Source organism: Hemiscyllium ocellatum, chromosome 3 (genome assembly GCF_020745735.1).
Source record: "Hemiscyllium ocellatum isolate sHemOce1 chromosome 3, sHemOce1.pat.X.cur, whole genome shotgun sequence".
In the NCBI taxonomy this organism is placed as follows: domain Eukaryota; kingdom Metazoa; phylum Chordata; class Chondrichthyes; order Orectolobiformes; family Hemiscylliidae; genus Hemiscyllium; species Hemiscyllium ocellatum.
In genome coordinates, this window is record NC_083403.1 from 48,823,876 (window position 1) to 48,849,562 (window position 25,687).

Sequence of the window (25,687 nt, forward strand, 5' to 3'; positions counted from 1 at the left end):
TAGTCTGGTCTACATGTGACTCCAAACCCACAGCAATGTGGTTGACTCTTAACTGCCCTCTGAAATGGTCTAGCATGACACTCAGTTGTACCAACTGCTGGAAAGTCTCATATCAGAATGAAACCAGATGGACCCACCTAGCATCAACCAGAAATGACAGCCCAATAATCCTGCAAAGTCCTCCTCTCTAATATCTGGGAGAGCTGTCTCACAGACTAGTCAAGCAACAGCCTGACATATGCGTGGTGTCATATCTGAGAAACAACGTCCCAGTCATCACCATCGCCATCCCTGAATATGACCTGTTCCACCGGCTGGACAGGCCTGGCAGAGGTGGTGGCACAGTGGTATACAGTCAGAAGTGAGCTGCCCTGGAAGTCCTCAACATTGACTCTGGATCCCTTGAAGCTTGTGGCATCAAATTAAACATGGGCAAGAGAACCTTCTGTTGATGATCATGCACTGCCCTCTCTTGGCTGATGACTCTGTGCTCCTTGATGTTAAGCAACACTTGGAGGAAGCACTGAAGTTGGCTAGTACAGAATGTACTCTGGATTGAGGATTTCACTGTTCACCACCAAGAGTGGCTCAGCAACAGCACTACTGATCGAGCTGGTCAGGTCCTAAAAGACATAGCTGCTAGACTTAGTCTGCAGAAAGTGATGAGGGAACCAATAAGAGGGAGAACACATTTGACCTCATCCTTACCAATCTAACCTCCGCAGATACATCTATCAAAGTGTCAGTAAGAGTGACACCCACACAGTCCATTTGGAGACAAAGTCCCACATTCACATTGAAAATACTTAGAGCATACTGTACAGCATTATCACTGTGCCAAATGGGAGAGTCTTTGAACTGGATATCCATGAGTTGGCAATAGCAAAATCATAATCCAAACAAACTGCAATCTCATGGCCCAACATGTCCCCCAAACATTCCCTGTGTTTGTTTCAGATTTCCAACATCAGCACTACTTTTCATTTGATTAAGCCAGGGTATGAGTCCTTGTTCAATGGAGAGTGCAGGAGGGCATGCCAAGAGCAGCGCCAGACATACCTAAATATAAGGTATCAACCTGCTGCAGCCACAAACAGGACCACTTTTATGCCAAACAAAATAAGCAGGAAGTGATTGGCAGAGCTAAGTGATCCCACAACTAAGCTCTGCAGTCCTGCCACATCCAGCTGTTAAATAATTCACTGGAGGAGAAGGATCCACAAATATCCCCATCCTCAATAACAGAAGAGCCCCAGATATCAGTAGAAAAGATAAGGCTGAGCATTTGCAACAATCATCAGTCAGAAGTGCCAAGTGAATGATTCATCTTGGACTCCTCCAGAAATCCACAACACCACAGAGATCAGTCTTGATGCAATCCACGTGATATCAAGAGATGGTTGAAACCAAAGGCTTCCAGCTCTGACAACAGTCTGTCACTAGGACTGAAAATCTGAGCTCCAGATCTTACCATATCCTTAGCCAAGCTCTTGCGGTACAGTTACAACACTGGCATTTACCCAACAATGTGGAAAATTGCCCAGGAATGTTCTGTCCACAAAAAGCCAGACGAGGCCAATGGTCAAAGGTGTTATCATATGCCCTCAAGCAACACCTGCTCAGCAATAACCTGCTCACTGGCATCCAGTTTGGGTTCTGCCAGGACCATTCAGCTCTTGACCTCACTACAGCTTCGGTTCAAACATGGACAAAAGAGGTGAATTCCAGAGGTAAGCTGAGAGTGACAGTCATTGACTTCAAGGCTGCATTCAACCAGGTGTGGCATCAAGTAGTCCTAACAAAACTGGAATAAATGGGTATCAGGAGGCAAATTCTCCACTTGTCAGTCATGTCTGGCACAATGATTGTGGTGATTGGGTGTCAATCATCTCAGCTCCAGGACATCTCTGCAGGAGTTCCTCAGGGTAATGTCTTAGACTCAATCATCTTTAGCTCTTTGATCAATGACCTTCTCTCCATTGTAAGGTCAGAAGTGGGGATGTTCACCAATGATTGTACACTGCTCAACACCATTCACAACTCCTCAGATAATGAAATCTATGTCCAAATATAGCAAGACCTAGACAATTTCCAGGTTTGTGCTGACATGTGGCAAGTAACATTGGCACTACACATTAGAGAGAGAGGAATGACTGGTGATGATTTAACCAGAGGGTTACCATGCCTCAGGTGAAGGCAGAGATTGAGAGGGAGAGTCCTTCATGATAACCTCAACTGGTGCAGGAATTGAACCACACTATTGACATCACAAACCAGCCATATCACCTCCAAGTTACACTGCAAAATTCCCCCTAAGACTTTTTACACAGCATCTTATAAATCTGAAACCCCTACCAATGAGGAGAACAACGGCAGCAGATTAATGTGAACACCACCATTCCAAATTACATATAACCTTGACTTGGAACTGTATTGACAACAGATCCTACACTGTTGCTGGGTCTAATTCCTGAAATTCTCTCTTTCATAGTTCTGTTTGTGTACCTGCAGCACATAGACTGCAGCAGGTGAAGAAGGCATTTCACCAACACTTTCCAAGATGGGAAATAAGTGTTTGTCCACCCAGTGACACCCACATCATACAAACAATTTTCTTTTAAGAAATGAGATACTTAGTGCTGAAAACCATTTACTTTGGTCGGGGGCTGCATTCTGTAGTTCCCCAGAATAACCTTCCTGTCATGCATTCAGCTTCATTAGGAACATTTACTCACCCCAGAATGATCAACCTATGTTGTAACTATTTGTCTTCACATACCATAGGATAATGATCATGACCATTCTTGAGATGCCAATTTCTAGTTGCTGATCTAAACTGGTTAGTGAACTTACATTTATTCACTAGATCATCAGCCCTCAGAGTGCTGCCACTTCCTTCCTCATCACTTAGCTGTAGGAATAAATATTCAACTAAATTTTGCAACCAGAGAAGATGCAAGGACCTTGGTGTACATTTTGAAAAATACCAATGCCAGAACCCAGGCTCAAGCAAATTTTTTTCAGAACTGCAAGGAGGTCAGGGGAGCTGTGCTTGACTAAGGGAGGCAATGCCTTTGTATTGACAAGTGGCACATCAAACAAACAGGCTTGGTTTGGACTGGCATGGGTGGGGGAAGTACATATATGCATTTCTAAGGTAGAAGAGGAAGGTGCTGTGCTGTACCTGTAATAGGAATGAGACAACATTACGGCTAATGGAATCCACTATGAAGCCCGTTGCGTATTTGTGCAGTATTAATCCAGGTCATTACGTTTGAATCTCATTATCTGGTTCTATGGACTAGGAAGGCAAAACATAACCATGAATCTACAGAAAATTACCTGCTTCTTGTACTCTCATAATTCGAATGTACAGATTCTGGAATTTAAAATCAGATCACAATTGATTCGCCATCTTTCCTCTCATTCCTCAACTGGTCGGACAAATTGCTTATTTGATCCCAGAATGTTTAGAAAGAAGGTGTCCTTCATCAAGGCATTTATTTTCTGTTAGCCATGCCAAAACGTGTATTGATTTGAGCTCTCCATTTTCTGCATAAAATTAAGTTGTTTCTGTTAAAAAAATATTTTAAATTTGCATATTTTTGATGCTGTGATTGGGATAAGATTAGTACAGCTGAAAATGTGTTGCTGGTTAAAGCACAGCAGGTTAGGCAGCATCCAAGGAACAGGAAATTCGACGTTTCGGGCATAAGCCCTTCATCAAGAAAGGGAAGATTAGTACAACTGTGAATGGATTGGACCATGCTGCAGTTTGTGATTGTATTTAGCCCTGTAAGATAAAGTCACTGTCATCCCAGATGCCTTATGGGGCTCCTTGCTCTCTGATTAGAGAGAGATGACTCATAGTGAGTTTAACCTGAGGGGCACTATGTCCCAGTTGGCGAGGTGAAGTTGAGAAGGTGGTACCTTTATGGTAACCTCATCCAGTGTGGAATTGATTCTGCACTGTAGGCATCACTCTGTATTGCCATTCAGCTATCCAGCCAACTGAGCTAGCTGAACCCTATAAACTAGGCCAATAGGCCAATAAAATGTAACTTGGTACATTTATAAGGCACACGTCATTTTCTATTATATTTTGAGGCAATAGGTTTTCTTTTAAATGTCAACTGTACAATGCTCACTTACATTTTTAAGGATTCCTTAACACTCAGCTCCTGACATGATCATAAATTGTTACTCTGTTATTTCAGGGGCTAGCAACTATACAAAACGCTGGTGTGGCCACACTTGGAATATTGTGTACAGGTCTGGTCGCCCCATTACAGGAAGGATGTGGAAGCATTGGAAAAGGTTCAGAGGAGATTTACCAGGATGTTGCCTGGTCTGGAGGGAAGGTCTTATGAGGAAAGGCTAAGAGACTTGGGTCTGTTCTCATTGGAAAGAAGGCTAAGGGGGGATTTGATAGAGACATCCAAGATGATCAGTGGATTAGATAGGTAGACAGTGAAAGACTTTTTCCTAGGATGATGATGTCAGCTTGTACGAGAGGGCATAACTACAAATTGAGGGGGGATAGATTTAAGACAGATGTCAGAGGCTAACCTGCAGAGAGTGGTAAGGGTGTGGAATGCCCTACCTGCTAATGTAGTCAACTCAGCCACATTATGGAGATTTAAACAATCCTTACATAAGTACATGGATAATTTTGGGATAGTTGTAGGGGGACAAGCTGAAAATAGTTCACACATAGGCGCAACATCGAGGGCCGATGTTCTATAGCACAGCTTATGGTGGAGCTGTAAATGACAGATTGCAGCCTCAGGCATCCCAGCTTTACCTGTGCTGGCTCTGAAATCTCAAGTTGCTGTCAGATTCAGATAAACAATAGCAGCGAACGCTACATAGGCCAGAATGAACAGCAACAAACACAGTGATACACATACGAAACATTCACTCCTGACAGTCGCTGCTGTGACATATTATCCTCAAATTTAACTTTTAGACTTGCTCACAATAAGCTGGCTGGCAGGCAATGGATCAGGACTCACAGCATCAGTATTGTGCTTTTAGATTTTGCTGATCGATTGGAGTGATGTGTGTGATTATGATATGCATCTATCTGTTGAAGCTTCCTCAACTAAAGATGACAGACAGAACGGTGCCTTCCCACAACTGGCAAGTGAGAGACCACAAGTGAATGACACAAACAAAATACAAAAAGCAGCAGGAGATTAAGTGCAATTCAGGCCTCCTCTGGTATCTAATAATACTGTGTCTGCTCTGACCGTAATCACAAATCCTACCTTCCCATCCAACCCTGATAACCTTCCAGTCCTTCTTCACCAAGGATCTATCAACCTCCAGCTTAAGAATATTCAAAGTCACAGCTTCCACCACCTTTTCAAGAAGGGAGTAACAATTTTGCCTCAGTGAGTTAAAGTGTCTCTGTGGCTCCCTGAGATATCCCTAGGCTTTGCGTCATGAGCTATAAGGACACCCAGAAATATTTTATTCCCAACACTAAGGAGGAAATAGCTTGCCTCCAAATTGAAACCGGTTGTCTGAAAATGGCCATGAAGCTGAGGAGCAAAAGTGTGCCCTCTCCATTGTGGATACAGTGCTGCGAGAGCTCCATCGATTTTACCAGGAAAGGTGAATGATAAAATGGCGTGTTTGAGCGCTAAGCCACATGATCTGATAGACTTCTCCTGCACAGCATTGGAATGACTGACACATACTGCAGCTCTGCCTACTTCTCTTTGTTGAGGTGCTGCCTCACATCCCCCCAACCTGACCACAATTAACCTCATTCTCACACCCACCCATCTCTCCACAAACAGTGTCAATCTATTGGTCACACTCTGAATGCTCTGCTTTCTTTCCTTGCAGCAGAAAGCACAAACAGAGGCAGGGAACCAGTCAGACGCTCTCCAGTCAGAACCACCTTAACCAAGTAGATGACAATGCACTGGTGACAAGCAGAGTCTGAACAATGCATAGCCATTGATAATGGAGATGAGCGTTTCACACCTACTCACTGACAGGATTGGATCACACAGCCACATGCACAGAATGCTCCCTCACACTGACGTAACCTTAATAACCACTGAAATATGTTAAACCACATACTTTGACAGTGAACTTTTATTTTTGTCAGTTTTAATTTATGATTTTCAGGGTGGCACGGTGGCTCAGCGGTTAGCACTGCAGTCTCATAGTGCCAGGGTCCCAGTTCGATGCCAGCCTCGGGCAACTGTCCGTGTGCACATTCTCCCCATGTCTGTGTGGGTTTCCTCTGGGTGCTCCGGTTCCTCGCACAGTCCAAAGATGTGCAGGTCAGGTGAATTAGCCATGGTTAATTGCCCATAGTATTCGGTGCATTAGTCGGGGTAAATATAGGATAGGGGAATGGGTCTGGGTGGGTTACTCTTTGATGAGTTGGTGTGGACTTGTTGGGCTGAAGGGCCTGTTTCCACACTGTAGGGAATCTAATCTAATCTAATCACTCCCAGAAACTGCAACCATTGACAATGAACTGGTGTCAGAGGTGGACAACGAGTCCTCAGACACCCCGAGGAATCACCATTGTCAACAGCCTGGATGCATATATCAGAGCAGCTGTGTTGTTACAGGGAAGCTATGCATCATAAGCAAATAAAGAAAATGTATAGGAAATCAGGACAGCGGTGAGGAATCCCCATTGGAGAACACAGAAATCTCTGAGCCCTGTTCACCCGAATGCAGGCACTGAGCTGCAGGGCCCAATGATGAAGAGGACCACTCAGAGTCACAGCAGGAAATGTGTAAGCTTCTATCAGATTTCCATAGGCACCATGCACCCATGGAAGAAAGACTGTATGAGTTTACCTTGGACATGAGCGCCATGATGACTTGAACCACTGTGTTAACACCTACCTCCATAGAAAGAGTGATCCATTAGGAAGCATCAGGCATCTATGGTTCTGGTGTTCCTGACTAATGGCCTACATATTCAGTTTCTCACTTTAAACAGGCTGGAGAGAAACCTTACCTTGGCTATTCAACACTTTGCTCAACTGCAGGAAACTGCTCCCCCACTCTCGGCAAAAGGGAAAGCAAGAGCAGGCCATTAGACAAGGAATGAAGAAAGGACACATGGAGGTAGGACCTCTCCACAAAGTGAACGCACTCCTGCCCAATGCTTCCACCCCATCCCACGCACCTTCCCAGTCAGATTCCCACATGCTGATGTGTACAAGGGGCAGGGCAGTGGCACCTTCACGGGCACCATGATCCAGAGGATGGGAGCCAAAAGGAATGAAGTAGTCAGAGGACTGGAATGGGCAGCTTGCTCCTCATTCTGATGATAAGGTTGCACCAAGTAGCAGCAGCAGGAAAGGGAGAGAAACTCGCTGCATTTTTACACAACATCTGGGTAAACTTTGCTTAGCTGTCAGTTTCAATGCTGAAAACCATAACCTCTATTATCCGACCACCTCTATCTTTATATACTGGTTGCTGGTGACCTTGAGAAAAACATGATGAGAATAGTAGAAAACCAGTGATAGGTTTCAGTGGGAGTATTGGGTTGTTGTCTCTGGCATCACTTTGTGCTGAGGGCCCGATGTAGTTTACAGTTACAGCAGACTCACCTGTCCCAAAGAGGATTCCTACATACTCGAAAGCGAGTTCTTGTTAAGGGTAGAAGTGGGTGACCGGCTTTTAAAAAATGTTTTAAGAACCTGTGTGCATTGACCAATCATTGCCAGATTGAGGGACCCAGTGTCGGGGAGAGGAGCACACTGACAGCAACCCACCCATCTTCAAGGATGATCCTCTACATCTCCCCGCACCCCCACAAGCCACTCCTCACTATCACCTATCTGTGCCTGAGTCCCTCCATGATTTGAGACCTTGCGTGGGTGTAGTACCAGCAGCAGCCACTGCCTCCCTGTTGGCCTCTAAATTGTGGGCAGGTTTCTGCAGGCAGGTGATAGTGAGGACTGCAGATGCTGGAGATTAGAGTCAACAGCGCAGTGCTGGAAAGGCATTTCAGGTCAGGCAGCTTCCAAAGAGCAGGAGAATCGACGTTTCGGGCAAAAGCCCTTCCTCATTCTGCAGGCAGAGTCCAGGGGTCCTGGATCCCAGCATATGCTTGCTGCAAGCCTGTAACTCCCTGAATGGCACAAGATACACTGATCCTTCCTCTTCCGAAGGTATGCAGCAACATTGATGTTAGAAGACAGGCTAGCAGCTGATCACAAACAGCAAACCTGTTCAAGCACTGCTTCACTTTTAGTTCCATTTCCAGACTGGGAAATAAATGATTACGTTTAGAGTCATAGAGATGTACAGACCGTTTCGGTCCAGCTCATCCATGCATGCCGACCAGATACCCCAACCCAATCTGGTTCCACCTGCCAGTACCCAGCCCAGATCCCTAAACCTATGCCCTCTAGTTCTGGACTCCCCCACCCCAAAGAAAAGACTTTGTCTATTCATCCTAACTATGCCCCTCATGATTTTATAAACCTCTATAAGGTCACCCCTCAGCCTCTGACAATCGAAGGAAAACAGCCCTAGCCTATTCAACATCTCCCGATAGCTCAAATCCTCCAACCCTGGCAACATCCTTGTAAATCTTTACTGAACCCTTTCAAGTTTCACAATATTCTTCCGATACGAAGGAGACCACAATTGCAGGCAATATTCCAAAAGTGTCCTAACCAATGTCCTGTGCAGCCGTGACATGACCTTCTAAGTCCTGTAGTCAATACTCTGGCCAATAAAGGAAAGCATACTAAGTGCCTCCTTCACTATCCTATCTACCTGCAACTCCACTTTCAAGGAGCTATGAACCTGCTCTCCAAGGTCTCTTTGTTCAGCAACACTCCCTAGGACCTTACCATTAAGTGTATAAGTTCTGCTAATATTTGCTTTTCCAAAGTGTTTGGATTGAGACAGAAGCTAAATTAAGAATAAACAAACTAGGAAAAGAAAAAGAAAATGTAGTTTTTAAAAATGTAAAATATTTGTTTGAAGAAATTTAACATTCTATAAATGTAAAATTAGGTATCAGGTCAGTGAGGGTATATAGCAGAATTTGGTATGTCATTAAAACATAATTACACTTCATTAGGGTGCAAATATTTTGAAGTTTTTTATAACAAAACGAATTGCATTAGAGTACAAATGCTCACCAATTCAACAGGTTTATATCGAAAGCAATCGGTGAGGTGGAGGGGAGGAAGGACAGGGTTAGCAGTGGCGCAACCTTTGGAGAAGCAGAGAATTGTCAGAAACCTCCAGATTCCATAAGTATTCCGCACATGTGCAGATCCCAAATGTGTCAATGTCAACGGGACACAGGTGGCAAACATTGACCAGTCTGCTGCCATAATGCAAATCTCTTTTCAAATCCTTAGCTCTCATTTCATCACATTTAAATAACTGCTTTTACTTAAAAATAACATCTCATTTCTCCAGAACAATCATATTTACTGAAATCAAAAAACAGAAGCTCTTTCTATCATGACACAACTTTGAAATGAATCATTACCTCAGGGTACATGGCTAAGTACACACAATCAGTTCAAAGTGCAAAAGGCTATTGATAAAGCCGCAAAAAGATTTTGAGATTGTTTACAGCATCTGACTGAGTGATTTACTTTGATGTCACGATAGTTTCAGAGACTGTATTCTGGCAGATTATTGATCATATCATGAATTTTCTTATTTTGTTTTACAATCAAATATATTGAACAGTGGGTTATGTTTAAATTATACATTTGAGGCTTCCACTCACTCAGAATTCATAACCTTATTATTTAAACTTCAGTTTCATTTTGCATTTTAACAACGTAGTCAGGGTAAGGGAAGGACAAAATGATAAAAATATTTTATCACGATACAGTTCAAAACCTTGAAAGTGGGTAAATACTCCAGAATGGCTGTGCAAGTTAATTGGAGGAGGAAGGGTCTGATAATACTGACGAACAAAAAGAGTTTGTTCATCATCTGAATCCTCAGATTACAACCACCTCATCCTCTAGGATCTTCTGGAAACACAGATAACTGCATCTTTAGATTCCTCCTCATTCCCTTTCCCTCACAACTCCAAAAATTGTAAACAGTTAACAGATTTTTTATCACTATGTTCGGGATTTCTTTGAGCTTGTCTTGCTCAGGAGACCTACCTCTGCGTTCCCTTGAGCTTATTCCCACTGAACCATTTCCTGTGCTAGCTGACATTCGACTGACTGCCTCTCCTCACTTTAAAATCACTGTCATCAACACCTTCATCAAAAAAAATTCAACCTTGACTCCCTGTCCTTGCAAACCAGTACTGCACATCCCACCTCCCTTTGCACTCCAAAGTTCTTGAACATGTTACTGCTTCCCAAATATGCACTTAAACTGCCTGCAGATTGACATACGTATCTTTCCAATGTGTTTGCGACTGTGAAGCATTTTCTCTCCTTATTCTCTTTGCAGGCCCATTTAACACATTTAACCTCACGTCCTCCCACTTTTACCAACCCACTTTTAGCCAGAACTACTTTTCTCACTTTGCACCATGAAAAGTTGTCATGCCTCACGGGGAATAGTACACTTGAAATCAAGCCTAACTATTCCCAGAGTCATCACAAAAGTTAAAATGTTATCAAAGAACACCAAGTCTCTCATTTACCCAGATTGTCAGAAAACACAGACCAGGTTTCTGCACTTCATGAAGGACTACTATTTACTAGAAATAAATACAACTAAACAACTATGATCTGTCAATATATAACTCACTAGATAAAACTCTAATCCCTATATTAATCCCCTCTACACACATACAGTCAGACCAAAAAAGGTATTAGAGGTGTAAGTGGAAAAGTGCTGGCGAACAATTCAATGGCCCCAGTTCATAGGGTTTGCTGAGATGCTCTTCAGTCTCTCTTCTCCTAATTACTTACATTGCTCTGTATGAGGCAGAGGCAGTTGGTGAGCCTGCAAAGCCTTTTAGTTACCACAGGACGACCCCCCTATCCATGGGTCCTGACTTCGCGATTTCAGTTATCCATTGCAGCCTGAACATATTACAGGGAATGTTCCAGAACCAGGGACCAGGTGGCTGCCAGGAAGGTAAACTTCCCATTTAAATTAATGGATTTGCTTGAATTCTGCGGTAGGTCTTGGAACATTTATCCTGCGAGTACGAGGGGATTACTGTAGTTAACGGCCACAGTTTACAGCAACTGGTGAGGGAAAATAAACTGGCTACCTTCAGACTTCAGTTATTTTGCTGGACTGAAAGACTCACTATCTGCCCTTTGCAGCAGTCCTAAGGCTTCTGCCAGTATCATGCACATCCACAAGCTGTTCGCTACTCAGCAGCCAATCAGATAATTGTTGTGGGACAGATGGGCTTTGATATTCACAACTAGTCAGAATTCCACAAACCAATAAGCAACCTGTTGCTAGCTGAATCTTACTTTGTCCATACTCCTGGGGCAGGCCCCTAGTCAAACAGCCTCCCCCATTGCTAGAACAAAGCAGTAATATGAAAACAACTTACAGTGAGTTTCACCAATTGGTTTTAAAAGTAGAGCAATTACTTTCACAATCCTTGGTTTTCAAAGCTATTTTGAATTTCAGTCTACAATCAATAATGCAGAATAATAAAGACATATTTTCAAAGTTGCACCCTCCAAGAATCTATTGTTATTTCTTATCCACATTCTGGATTTTTTAAAAAATCGTTTGAAGTAGAATAAGTTTCTGTATGCACACTGATGACATCCAAATCTATCTCTCCACCATCTGTTCAATCACACCTCTGAATCGATGCAGTCAGTTTGCTTGTCTGACCTAGTCTCAGAAAAGCCCCAATTTTCTTGAATTAAATACCGAGGAAACCAAAATTATTGTCCCCCACAATGCAGTCCATGTCCTGACCATTATATCTATTTATATCTACAGCTATCAATTCCTCATCTACCTTGAGCTGAGCCTCCAATATCATATATTCTCCACTCTCAAGGCCATCTCTATAAGCAACCCTGTAAAGACTGGGATTGTTGGGTGTGGAGGTTACAAAACTCTTGGACTCAAGAGCGTGTTAACCAAACTTCTATTCATTGACTCTCCCACACTCTGTAAACTTCAGCTCATCCAATTTACACATAAAACTACACCATCATGGTCTCCCAATATACTTATCCTTGCAGGCTTGTATTGGCTCCAAGTCCAAAGATTCAATTTTCAAAGTCACATCATATTTAAAAAAATTAAATATTCCTCATTCCAGCACATTATTTGTAACCTCCTCCTAACTTACACGCAACCTCACCTCTCTGCATTCCTCCATACACTGTTCCAAAAACGCTGGTCTTTGGTACACTCTTAATCCTTCTACTCCATCATTCATGGTCACACCTTCTATCAGTTAGGCCCAATGCCATTCTAAACTATAAACACCTCTTTCTGAAGACCTCTTTAAAACACAACTTTCTCATCAATCATTTGGTTGCTCCTCCTAATATCTTTCCATGGTTCAATATCCATCTTTGTACAAAAATGCCTGTATTTTGAACATTTTGAAATATGTTCTACATTAAAGGTGCTACATAAATGCATTTCACCGATGTTGTTAATTGCACTGAAGTTATGCAGATAATCTTTGACACGAATATTTGTTTTCAGAGTGCGTGTCAGACATAGGACTAAAACCACTCCCAGTCAACAAAATACAAATTTTCATTCCTGTAAACAATCCTGTATGCGCAATCTCTGACTGACTGTAACTTTCTAACTTGAAAAGATAGTAATGGGGCAGTCAGCTGTTTTCTGATATTGAACATTTCATTATTGATCAACGGACCTCTGGTAGCTTTTTGTGCTTTAACTTTAAAATTATAGTGAATTGTCATTGATCTTTATTTTGCCACAATTGATACAAAGTTCAAGTTTCTAGACCTATCTTCATTTGGTGCTCACATACTCAGTCCAAATGCTGATCTAACAGTAATATGGCTGCTTCCACATGATGGTGCATCACGACAGAAATCACTCTGCTAAGGTTATACAATGCATCGTATAATTGGACAGTTAGGACTTGCAATCCCTGGCCAACATTGCAGATACCATCTCTTATCCTGGCTGAAATGTATTTGGCATTTTTTCCCTTTCTTGGAATGGAAAAACATTTGTCTGTATTCTTCATCACATCATCAACTATGGCTGCATAAAATGTACTATTGGGAAAATAAGACAATCATTTAGTATTTAGGGGCAATAATGGTCACCAAAGCTGATAGAATGAAAGACTTAACTTAGATAAATTACAAGTTTTCGCCACACAGACAAAAATGACACACACACTGTGGAAACCTGTACTCTCTTTAATGGCTTTATATCTCTTCATGGAATAATCTACAGAGTGACAAGGTATATTCCTGGATATGAAAAACAATGGCTGTCATTGACTGCAGGTCTTCTGATCTTTAAATCACTGTGAAAATGTCAAAATGTTTCAAAACAGCTGGAAAATTACAGATTGTTTAAAAAAACGCATTAATGATTTACAATGAAGCACCAGACAAAAACGGTTACTTTTAAACTAAAACAACTACAATTAAACACAATGACATAAAAAGGTGTATGAAGTATTGTGAAATGTGAAGCTCATGGATCCTCTGATTCAGTATTCCCAGTGAATGTTATATTTTCACACAAATGATATATTCTATTAGTTTGGGACCAGTCGCATTTGCATTAAATATTAAACATTTATTTTGAGAGGCACTAGGAATCTATAGACTTGAAAAATGGTAGAAGGAGAAACTACATTTAAAAATTACTGGGATGTCGACTTGAAAAGCTGTGGCACGTGGGGCTATGAACCGAGTGCAGGAAGGAGACATCAGGCTGTTTGCTTTTCACTGACCAACATGAACATAATGGGCTGAATGGGCTTCTCCTGTCTTATACACTTTCTGAGTTTGAAATAATATATATACACAACACCTTCAAAGTAAATGTAAATGTTCTTTTCCTTAAATTAGCTTTAAAATCTGCTTATTTTTTAACCGTGAGTTTTCTTAAGCTCAATACTAATGCAAAATCTTCTTGTTATATAGTTCTTGATTATGTCAAGCCCAACGAAACAAAATCTACAGCTTATCAGATGATCCTTCCATATTGACGACTTTAGCTCAAGGCAACAAGAACATCCAAAAACATAAAGGACTCTGATAAGTGGAAGAGAAGCTTCTTTGGTTAAAGAAGTTGTAGTGGCTGAACGGATTGGGGGGTTACAGTCATGTGCAGGAATGCAGTCTCTTCTATGAAGGCATCTTCCCAGGGTCTACATCTTATGAGCTAGTGTTTACAAGTGGTGACTAATCCTCAAGAAGAGAAATGTTGAAGGCCAGATACACTCTGCAGCTTGACTTTGGTGCAGCGAGTACATTACAACCTGTCTAACAATACTCCTGCTCAATATGCCATGTATTTTCTGGCCAATATAGCACAAACTTGAATTAAATTTTTAAAATTTTCTTTATAACACCACGATGTTATCAGTCCAATCTCCATGCAGTCAGTTTTACAGTTCCATTCAGTGTTAATGCAGAAGACCATCCTGACCCAATGAATGACATCTTTATTAAGTACAAAATTATGAGGGGCTTGGATAGGGTAAATAGGCAAAGTCTTTTCCCTGGGGTCGGGGAGTCCAGAACTAGAGGTCATAGGTTTAGGGTGAGAGGGGAAAGATATAAAAGTGATCTAAGGGCAACTTTTTCACATTAAATACTTATCATAGAGTCATAGAGTCATAGAGATGTACAGCACGGAAACAGACCAACCTGTACATATGACTAGATATTTCTCGAAAGGTCAAGCAATACTTAATAAATTAAACTGCATTTATTTCAATGCAAGGAGCCTAACAGGGAAGGCAGATGAACTCAAGGGATGGTTCGGAACATGGGATTGGTATATCATAGCAATTACAGAAACATGGCTCAGAGATGGGCAGGACTGGCAGCTGAATGTTCCAGGATACAAATGCAACAGGAAGGATAGAAAGGGAGGCAACAGAGGAGGGGGAGTGACATTTTTGATAAGGGATAGCATTACAGCTGTGCTGAGGGAGGATATTCCCGGAAATACATCCAGGGAAGTTATTTGGGTGGAACTGAGAAATAAGAAAGGGATGATCACCTTATTGGGATTGTATTATAGACCCCCTAATAGTCAGAGGGAAATTGAGAAACAAACTTGTAAGGAGATCTCAGCTATCTGTAAGAATAATAGGGTGGTTATGGTAGGGGATTTTAACTTTGCAAACATCGACTGGGACTGTCATAGTGTTAAAGGTTTAGATGGAGAGGAATTTCTTAAGTGTGTACAAGACAATTTTTGATTCAGTATGTGGATGTACCTACTAGAGAAGGTGCAATACTTGACCTACTCTTGGGAAATAAGGCAGGGCAGGTGACTGAGGTGTCAGTGGGGGAGCACTTTGGGGCCAACGTTTTAAAATAGTGATGGAAAAGGATAGACTAGATCTAAAAGTTGAAGTTCTAAATTGGAGAAAGGCCAATTTTGATGGTATTAGGCAAGAACCTTCGAAAACTAATTGGAGGCAAATGTTCGCAGGTAAAGGGACGGCTGGAAAATGGGAAGCCTTCAGAAATGAGATAACAAGAATCCAGAGAAAGTATATTCCTGTCAGGGTGAAAGGGAAGGCTGGTAGGTATAGGGAATGCTGGACGACTAAAGAAATTGAGGGTTTGGTTAAGAAAAATAAGGAAGCTTATGTAAGGTATAGACAGGATAGATCGAGTAAATCCTTAGAAGAGTATAACGGAAGTAGGAGTATACTTAAGAGGGAAATCAGGAGGGCAAAAAGGAGACATGAGATAGCTTTGGCAAATGGAATTAAGGAGAATCCAAAGGGTTTTTACAAATATATTAAGGACAAAAGGGTAACTAGGGAGAGAATAGGGCCCCTAAAAGATCAGCAAGGCTGCCTTTGTGTGGAGTCACAGAAAATGGGGGAGATACTAAATGAGTATTTTGCATCAGTATTTACTGTGGAAAAGGATATGGAAGCTATAGACTGTAGGGAAAAAGATGGTGACATCTTGCAAAATGTCCAGTTTTTTTATATATAGATATTTTTATTGGGAATTTAACATTTTGACAAATTTATAAAAATAAGCAGAATTTTCAAGCACAAACATTAATACAAAAATAGATCTTAAATATATAATCATCAAAATTCAACTAATCCACAATCATCCAGAGTGTATAGTTGAGTCGCTTACATCCTTCAAATAAGAGACAATGTTCTCTAATACACTCATAACAGTATGATAAAAAAGAAGTTATTTCCAAACAATAAGAACAAAAAAAAATTAAACATGTTTGAATGGAGATCTTCCCCCTTGTTCTCAGGGGGCCTTACTACCTTTCCAACGTTCCACCATATCCTCTCCCAAACAGTGTCCCACCCTCAACCCGGGCGCTCCTTAATAGGATTTAGATATAATACCGAACTAGAGTTAACAGTGAGCGCCGCACCCCCACCCCTCCCCACCCATACCTGAGTATATCTGCTAGCATCAATGCCACGTACAAACACACATAACTATAAAATTACAACTCCAACAGATTACAGTTAAGTATAATAACATAGCAAGGAAGACAACCCCGCTCCCAGAGGCAAAAGTAAAGTAGAATAAAGTATCCATTTCTCCCCACGGAGTGTGGGAGAGGCAAGCCAACATAAATTGTCTCTTACGATTTATTTAAACGAGTCTAAAAGTTTCTTGGCCTCTTCCGATGATCTAAAATTATACTCGGATCCTTCGTGGGTAAAGCATAACGTCGCTGGGTAGCGTAAGGTGTATTGAATATCTAAGTCCCTTAGACATTTCTTCACCTCATCAAACGCCCTCCTTCTTCGTGCCAAAGCCGGGGAGAAGTCCTGAAATAACATAATCTTGGATCCTTCATGAATCATAGCTTTAGGATCCTTTCCAAGCTTTCTGGAGGCATCCAGGAGTATCTGCTTCTCCCTATAACTCTGCAGCCGGAGCAGGACCGGGCGTGGGCGCTGGTTTGGGCCAGATCCGCATACTGCGACCCGGTAGGCCCACTCCACCCTTACCCGATCAGTTTCAGCCCCCAGGTTTAAAAGCTGGGGCAGCCATCGCTCCAGAAATGCTGCTAACTGTCCTTTCCCTTCTTGTTCTTGAAGGCCCAGCAACCGAATATTCTTTCTCCGATTTCTGTTGTCAATATCATCGATGTAGATTTCAAAGGCCCTGACTCTCTGCTCCAGAGCTTGCACCTGTTCTGCAGCTGTTTGAGCTGCAGCCTCGGAGGTCGTGGCCTTTAGTTCCGCCCCCTCCACTCGGCCCTGCAGCTCCTCCATGGTTTGATTCTGTTTCTGCAGCTTTTCTTCGAATGCATTCCATCTCTGTCGGGATTCTGCGATGAAATTGACGAGTGTCGATTCCAATCTGGCAATCATCTCTACAAGGCCTGTTTTTTCATCAGCTGCAGCCGGAGGAGAGGAGGGTGGGGGAGGGGTCTTTGACTTCTGAGAGCTGCGGGGTCCCTTTGATTTACTCATTATCCACTCAGTATTAGACTGTTTAAATATAATATTCAGCAGCTAATTAAGATTAAAGAAATTTTTTGGGTGGTTTGGCAAGTGTGGTGGGGGCAGGAAACCCACTTTTCCCAGGTTTTGGGAAGGGCTCTGTAGACTCAGACTTGCTGAGTCGCCGCCATCTTGGATCCCTCCGCAAAATGTCCAGTTAACAGAAGTGGAAGTGCTTATGTCTTGAAACGGTTGAAGGTGGATAAATCCCCAGGACCTGATCAGGTGTACCTGAGAACTCTGTGGGAAGCTACAGAAGTGATTGCTAGGCCTCTTGCTGAGATATTTGTATCATCGATGGTCACAGATGAGGTGTCAGAAGACTGGAGGTTGGCAAACGTGGTGCCACTGTTTAAGAAGGGTGGTAAAGATAAGCCAGGGAACTATAGACCGGTGAGCCTGACCTCGGTGGTGGGCAAGTTGTTGGAGGGAATCCTGAGGGACAGGATGTACATGTAGTTGGAAAGGCAAGGACTGATTTGGGATAGTCAACATGGCTTTGTGCGTGGGAAATCATGTCTCGCAAACTTGATTGAGTTTTTTTGAAGAAGTAACAAAGAAGATTGATGAGGGCAAAGCAATAGATGTGATCTATGTGGACTTCAGTAAGGCGTTCGACAAGGTTCCCCATGGGAGACTGATTACAAAGGTTAGATCTCATGGAATACAGAACTGGCTCAAAGGTAGAAGACAGAGGATGGTGGTGGAGAGTTGTCTTTCAGACTGGAGGCCTGTGACCAGTGGAATGCCACAAGGGTCAGTGCTGGGTCCTCTACTTTTTGTCATTTACATAAATGATTTGGATGCGAGCATAAGAGGTACAGTTAGTAAGTTTGCAGTTGACATCAAAATTGGAGGTGTACTGGAGAGCGAAGAGGGTAACCTCAGATCACAACAGGATCTGGACCAATGGGCTAATGGGCTGAGAATAGGCAGATGGAGTTTAATTCAGATAAATGCGAGGTGCTGCATTTTGGGAAAGCAAATCTTAGCAGGACTTATACACTTAACAGTAAGGTCTTAGGGAGTGTTGCTGAACAAAGACCTTGGAGTGCAGGTAGATAGGATAGTGAAGAAGGCGTTTGGTATGCTTTCCTTTATTGGTCAGAGTATTGAGTACAGGAGTTGGGAGGTCATGTTGCGGCTGTACAGGACATTGGCTAGGCCACTGTTGGAATATTGCGTGCAATTTTGGTCTCCTTCCTATTGGAAAGATGTTGTGAAACTTGAAAGGTTTCAGAAAAGATTTACAAGGATGTTGCCAGGGTTGGAGGATTTGAGCTATAGGGAGAGGCTGAATAGGCTGGGGGTGTTTTCTCTGGAGCATCGGAGGCTGAGGGGTGACCTTTTAGAGGTTTACAAAATTATGAAGGGCATGGATAGGATAAATAGACAAAGTCTTTTCCCTGGGGTTGGTGAGTCCAGAACTAGAGGGCATAGGTTTAGGGTGAGAGGGGAATAATATAAAAGAGACCTAAGGGGCAACTTTTTCACGCAGAGAGTGGTACGTGTATGGAATGAGCTGCCAGAGGATGTGGTGGAGGCTGGTACAATTGCAACAGTTAAGAGGCATTTCGATGGGAATATGAATAGGAAGGGTTTGGAGGGATATGGGCCGGGTGCTGACAGGTGGGACTAGATTGGGTTGGGATATCTGGTTGGCATGGATGGGCTGGACAGAGGGGTCTGTTTCCATGCTGTATATTTCTATGACTCTATGACTCTAAATAATGCAGGTTCATCCTGTGCCTGCCATTCAAATAGTTGCATTTACCTCCCTCACTCACCAGAATAGTTTTGATGTCGTTTGGGATCAAAGTTTTGTGTCAATCATTCATAGACCTTCTCACTCTTGTGGCTTTCTCCCTTCGCTTTGTACAAAAAAACTAAATATAAATTCCACATTGGGAGCAAAAATGGTGTGAGTTTCTGGAATGGTTTATCCCATATGTCCTGCTATCTCTTAAATATCAAATCAGCATATATTTCATGTTATGTACCATTTCACAAATCATAATATTATTTGTTAAAACAATAATCCACTGAAATTATAACCCAAACAATAATCTAGGACATGATAACTAGGAGAAAGTGAGGACGGCAGATGATGGAGAGTCAGAGTAGAAAAGGGTGGTGCTGGGAAAGCACAGCAGGTCAGACAACATCCGAGGAGCAGGAAAAGCGACATTTCAGAACGTGGAGGGGAAAGGGGGATGAGAGATAAATAGGGAGGTGGGGACGGGGCTGGGGGGGAAGGCAAGTGGGAAGGCAATAGGTGGATGCAGGTAGGGGGGTAATTGTGACAGGTCGGTGGGGCGGATAGGTGGGAAGGAAGATGGACAGGTCAAGAGGGTGGTGCCGAGTGGGAGGGTTGGATCTGGGATGATGTGGGGGGAGGGGAGGTTTGGAAACTAGTGAAGTCAATGTTCATGCCGCATGGTGAATGGTCTCAAGATGGAAGATGAGGCATTCTTCCTCCAGATGGTGGGTGGCTTTGATTTGGTGGGGGAGGAGGCCCAGGACTTGCATGTGGGCTCCTCTACATCCCCAGTCGTGCAGCATTTCAGGGAACATCTCTGGGACACAGGTATCAAACAACACCATCACCCTGTGGCCGACCACTTCAATACCCCCTCCCACTTCTCCAAGGACATACAAGTCACTTATCACCTTCGCACCTGCCTTCCCCCCAGCCCCACCTCCAACCACCTATTTATCTCTCATCCCCCTTCCCACTCCACATTTCTTATGCCTGAAATGTCAACTCTCCTGCTCCTCGGATGCTGCCTGACTTTTCAACTATCACATGATCACTTGTGGTAGTTTCTTTATTATAGCAACATTGGTCAATAAAAGCATAGTTTTAACAAGCAGCTGTGTGATACTTGCAGTTTGTAACGCAATGGTGGCCCCATAACCAACTAGAAGAGCTGAAAACCTTATTTCTGCTCCTATTTTCTATGTTTCTACGCTGCACAATAACTCAGTGACTGCAATGTGTCAAGTGTTGCAACATTTTCTGACCAAATATTTTAAACCAATAACAAAAGAATTCATAATTCCCCAATGCCACATCTCACCACCAACAGGAATTTATGCTTTAACTGTTTGGATCCAATCCTTGGTTTCTACATTGCAGTGAATGTAACTTTATTTTATCCCTACCACAGCTTTATTGTTGAAATACGAGTTAACCTTTCTCCATTGTTGTCACCAATGCTGCACTGTCTTTGTCTGATGCCAGGCGAGTCTTGTCCAGCAAGGAATGTTGAAAACCGTCAAATCTGTGTTGTGGATTTATGGCCCTGGGTTATGGATTCATCTCAATGGGGTCCACCTACAGCATCTTTGGTTATCATAAAACTGGTAGACAGTGAGACAGTTATCGTCAATGTCATTGGTGATCAACACTTCAGAAAGCATGTGTGAATGTGAGATAAAGGATCCCCTCCATCAACTTATTTTTTTTCTTCCCCATATCTAATAGCATTGAGATTAACAACTGTCAACCATAATGTCAACAAGTGTTTGGGCTGAACAAGATCTAATTAGAATCAGGCTGATATCTTATGTTTTGTTAGTTAATATTTAATTTGTAATTTGTGCTAAAAAGCTTATCAAGCATGTTATATTGTGTGAGTATAAGTTAATCTTTGGCCAGACCTCTTCAGTTACTGTTTTGCACGCACTATTTGGATACATAATTATAATAATTCGAGTGATATGTTAAAATGACTCCATTCTCCACCGGATCTCCTGAATACTAAGGAAAGCATGGTGTTTAGTTCATATTCAACATCTCATGTTATAAGATGAAATAATTTGCGTATAAACAAGGCTCACCACCTCTCGACTGGAAGAATAAGCACATTCCCTTTAATATTACAAAAAAACCAATAATCACTTTCATTCCTGATCTACAATGCAGCCTGCAGAGGAGCAAGCTGCAATCATTTTGTAAACAACCAACCCGGTTTATTCTATTTGTCAGTACTGTTCAATAATTACTGAATAATTTTAATGCAACGATCCTGGAGCTGATAGACATTGTAGACACTGGACCAGCCTCACCTCCTCCTTCCCACTGTCTGGCACTCTGCAATACACATCTCCAGAGGAAGGGTCGTAGGAATCGAGATGCCTGGAGCACGGCACGAATTTCCCACCGATGTAATTCTCCAGCACTAAATGTGTTCTCTGATGAGCCATTTTCGGCATGTTTCTTCCAGCTTCAGAAACAGCTGAGACACAGCAACAGCAGCAAGCCCCGCCCCCTCGACCGAGGTGCTGCTGTGTGACGTCTGCCGTAGCCAATCAGCGACCCAGGTAGCCCGTCCTAGCTGTCAATCAGGGTCCGGATGTACCAATAGACAGAGAGAAGGGGCGGGCTCTGGGCGGCCCGGGGCAGCTCGGCCCCTTCACTCGGGACTTGGTCCTTCCCTCGTTTTCATTGGATCCTGCAGGGGGCGAGGAGAGGGCAAGGTTTGAGTTCAATGCCCCAGGGGAGCTTTATCATCAAAAATCTCCTGTTAAAGGGATGTAGTTCCAATTGAGAAGTATTTGCATTTGCAGGATATTTGTTTATAATCTCGTCTCTCTCTGTCCCTCGGTAGCGGCTGAGATTGATGGCAGCAACCAGTTTCAAATGGGCAAATGTTAGGAATTTCCTGAGTTCATGGTCACTCACTGAGACAGAGCAAGTGCATTTGAAAGGATGTAAAGGGGACCTTCAAGAGATGGAAATCAATGACTGTTTTTTCAGAGTAAGATCAGTGTAGTTTATTTTCTTGGGAAGCCGATTGAAGTCTAACCCATTCCTAGCCCCACTGTCAGAGCTGAAATCTGGGAACTGCATTCTGTCCCATTTCTACCAGTCCTGCATACTTTGAGCGCAGGACAATAGAGACACCATACTGTAACTTGAACTGAAATGGTAACTCCTTCACGACCTGCGTGTCCTATTCTGCTGCCTTTAGTCCTGCCATGTTCTGCATTTTAATCAAGTGGCACAAAAATAACCATGAATCATCTGATCAAGTTAGCTGTCAGTCAGCTTGCAGTCATTCACAGTTCCTGCTGTGACTGTGACCTTCAGTCAGAACTGACTGGCTGTACTCAGGTGCAAGAGTCTGTGGACATAACTTGGTGTATGTGTACCTTGCAATTAAGTGCATTGGCCTTTTACCTATGTGCTATGTGTACGCAGTGCTGTCAGTTAGTCTAACTGTGAGTCTGCAAGCTGCACACACAGAAATCAGTTGCTTACTGGAATGCCTGCTTAATAATTTGGAGTGTGTTTTATTGTTTTAAATAATAATTATTAGCCCATCGTCATTAATATGGCATGCATGATAAGGACTCCTCAAAGGACCTTACTCTTTCTGAGCGTTCACCATGAGAGAACATACACACTTAGTGAGTTAGAATTAATTAGGTTTGTGGCCTACTGTTTCACAATTCACAAGTGATCACAAGCAGACGGAGACAGTAACTACCACCCCCTTTCCCAAGGACCTGCTGAACAAAGTCTGTAGCAGCCAATCGAGTTGCCCAGGATGTCAATCAGAGATATCAATCAACACCTCCATGCAGAGAAAGGCAGCAAAGGGGCTGGCCTCTAGGCAGCGGAACAGTGGAAAGGCAGTCCCCTTCAGGAAGAGAGGAAGGCAGTGCAACCGTCTCTCAGTCTGCTTAGCTGGTCACAGATGCAGAACCCTTGAGGCCACCTTTTAAAAAGAAAAAAAATACAGGATCAGCAGCAAGTTTGTCAGCTGATGATTTATGTACAGTACTGGAGCTTCACCATAATTGAAAGGAGCAATGGGTTGGTGTTGCAAGTAAAATTCAGAGTGTCTGCAATGGACAGAGAGCATGACCACAAAATGCAAACATGGTTTTGAATTGTATTAAAACAGATCATGGCCTGGCCATTCAGGAGATGTCCATCAGCTGATGGATACCCGCAACCATAAAATGTATCACTGACTTGCAGCAAGTGACAGTATAGAAATCAAATAAGTCAAGCTGCTTCCAGCAGACTGGGCAGAATGATGTGACACAAGTCCATGAGGGGCAGGATTGTGAAACGTGGTATGGAAGTGGCAAATCTGATAAAAGTGCAGATTAATCTATGTCACTTCTCACTAGCACCTTCAGACTTTATTTTTTCCCTGTTCAGTTTTTGAGCTATGACCAGGTACCTGGCATCTCTGGCAACAACATACAAGATTAGTTAGTCAATGAACACCCCAACTTCATATTTCTTCTAATCTTCTCATTTTCTGCTCCAATCAGAAAATGACAGTTGAATATCTTGCCCACCCCCAAGTCATCTGTTCGTGAGATTGACATTTTTCTACAGTTTTCAGTGTTTTGTTTAATGGTTAGAAGTGTCACATTATGGATTACAGTCAGGGAATCATCCACAGCATCACTTTTTAACGTATTTTCTGCTGACAAGTATGGAATACTGTCCAAGACACCTTATGTTTAAGGATTACATGAAATTGGGTGCAGAGAACAATGCTGCTTCTCTTAGGCAGCCCCTCAGCAACTTGAGAGTTCAGACATGGCTGATATATTCACTGCAGGATCTGCAGACTCTGCTACATGTGGCACAAAGATTTGGGTAGATAGTTTGTTTGGAGGTTTGTGTACTGCCTCCAATGCCTCAACTTCATCTCTGCAGGTTTCACCTGAAGCCTTTAACTATGGGTGGCAAAGTCAATGTTGAGGTGCCTGAACTCCAGAGCTATGATGACAGTGTAGTAGTCAGGCCTGTCAATGACCTGGTTGTTCTTGCATGGCTATTTGTGCTTTGACTGTTACATTCCAGCAAATGAATACCATATAAAGAACTTTCCCCAACCAGTGCAATTAGCAGAATCTCACAGTTTCAACTCATATAGACTAGACTAGACTAGACTAGACTTACAGTGTGGAAACAGGCCCTTCGGCCCAACAAGTCCACACCGACCCGCCGAAGCGAAACGCACCCATACCCCTACATTACCCCTTACCTAACACTACGGGCAATTTAGCATGGCCAATTCACCTGACCCGCACATCTTTGGACGGTGGGAGGAAACCGGAGCACCCGGAGGAAACCCACGCAGACACGGGGAGAACGTGCAAACTCCACACAGTCAGTCGCCTGAGTCGGGAATTGAACCCGGATCTTCAGGTGCTGTGAGGCAGCAGTGCTAACCACTGTGCCACCGTGCCGCCCACGAACTAACCACAACTCGTGATTGTGGTTAGTTTTATAGGCAGGACCTTATGTGGGTAACTTGAATCTTGAAGCAGAGAGAAAAAGAATTGCCTAAAACAAGAGCAAAAGTAGTTTTGGGCATGAAACACATTTTATAATGTTGTGATCTTTCACATTGATTTGGCTAATTTTGCATGATTTAGCCATAACTAGAAGGGATCTCATTAAAACATACAAGATTCTGAAGAGGCTCTTTATACACTCTAAATGGTTAACTTTTCATCAGGTCTGTCCACTTGGGAGCAGTTCCTTACTCTCTGATGTTTGGCTAGACTTGGGTACAATGCTTTTCTTTCATATCAGTTTGTATCTTTAGCTGACAAGGCACTTTTAGTTATTAGGTAAAAAAAATGACTGCAGATGCTGGAAACCAGAGTCTAGCTTAGAGTGGTGCTGGAAAAGCACAGCAGGTCAGGCAACATCCGAGGAGCAGGAAAATCGACGATTCGGGCAAAAGCCCTTCATTAAAAATACAGGCAGAGATCCTGAAGGGTGGAGAGATAAATGAGAGGAGGGTGGGGGTGGGGAGAAAGTAGCATAGAGTACAATAGGTAAGTGGGGGAGGGGATGAAGGTTGGGGGAGGGGGGAGTGGATAGGTGGAAAAGAAGATAGGCAGGTAGGACAAGTCATGGGGACAGTGCTGAGCTGGAAGTTTGGAACAGGGGTGAGGTGGGTGAAGGGAAAATGAGGAAACTGTTGAAGTCCACATTGATGCCCTGGGGTTGAAGTGTTCCGAGGCAGAAGATGAGGCGTTCTTCCTCCAGGCGTCTGGTGGTGAGGGAGTGGCGGTGAAGGAGGCCCAGGA

At 42.9% G+C, this 25,687-nt stretch overlaps 1 protein-coding gene across 2 annotated transcripts in view; it reads right to left on the minus strand.

Moving 5' to 3' along the window:
* aldh8a1 (aldehyde dehydrogenase 8 family, member A1) overlaps positions 1-21,880 on the minus strand; it is a 44,183-nt gene extending 22,303 nt beyond the window's left edge. For both annotated transcript variants that reach the window (XM_060857013.1, XM_060857006.1), the window contains exon 1: positions 21,683-21,880. In XM_060857013.1, coding sequence (XP_060712996.1) covers positions 21,683-21,829 — 147 coding nt within the window. In that variant the 5' untranslated portion in view covers positions 21,830-21,880. The remainder of the gene's footprint in view (positions 1-21,682) is intronic.
* Positions 21,881-25,687: the final 3,807 nt, after the last annotated feature.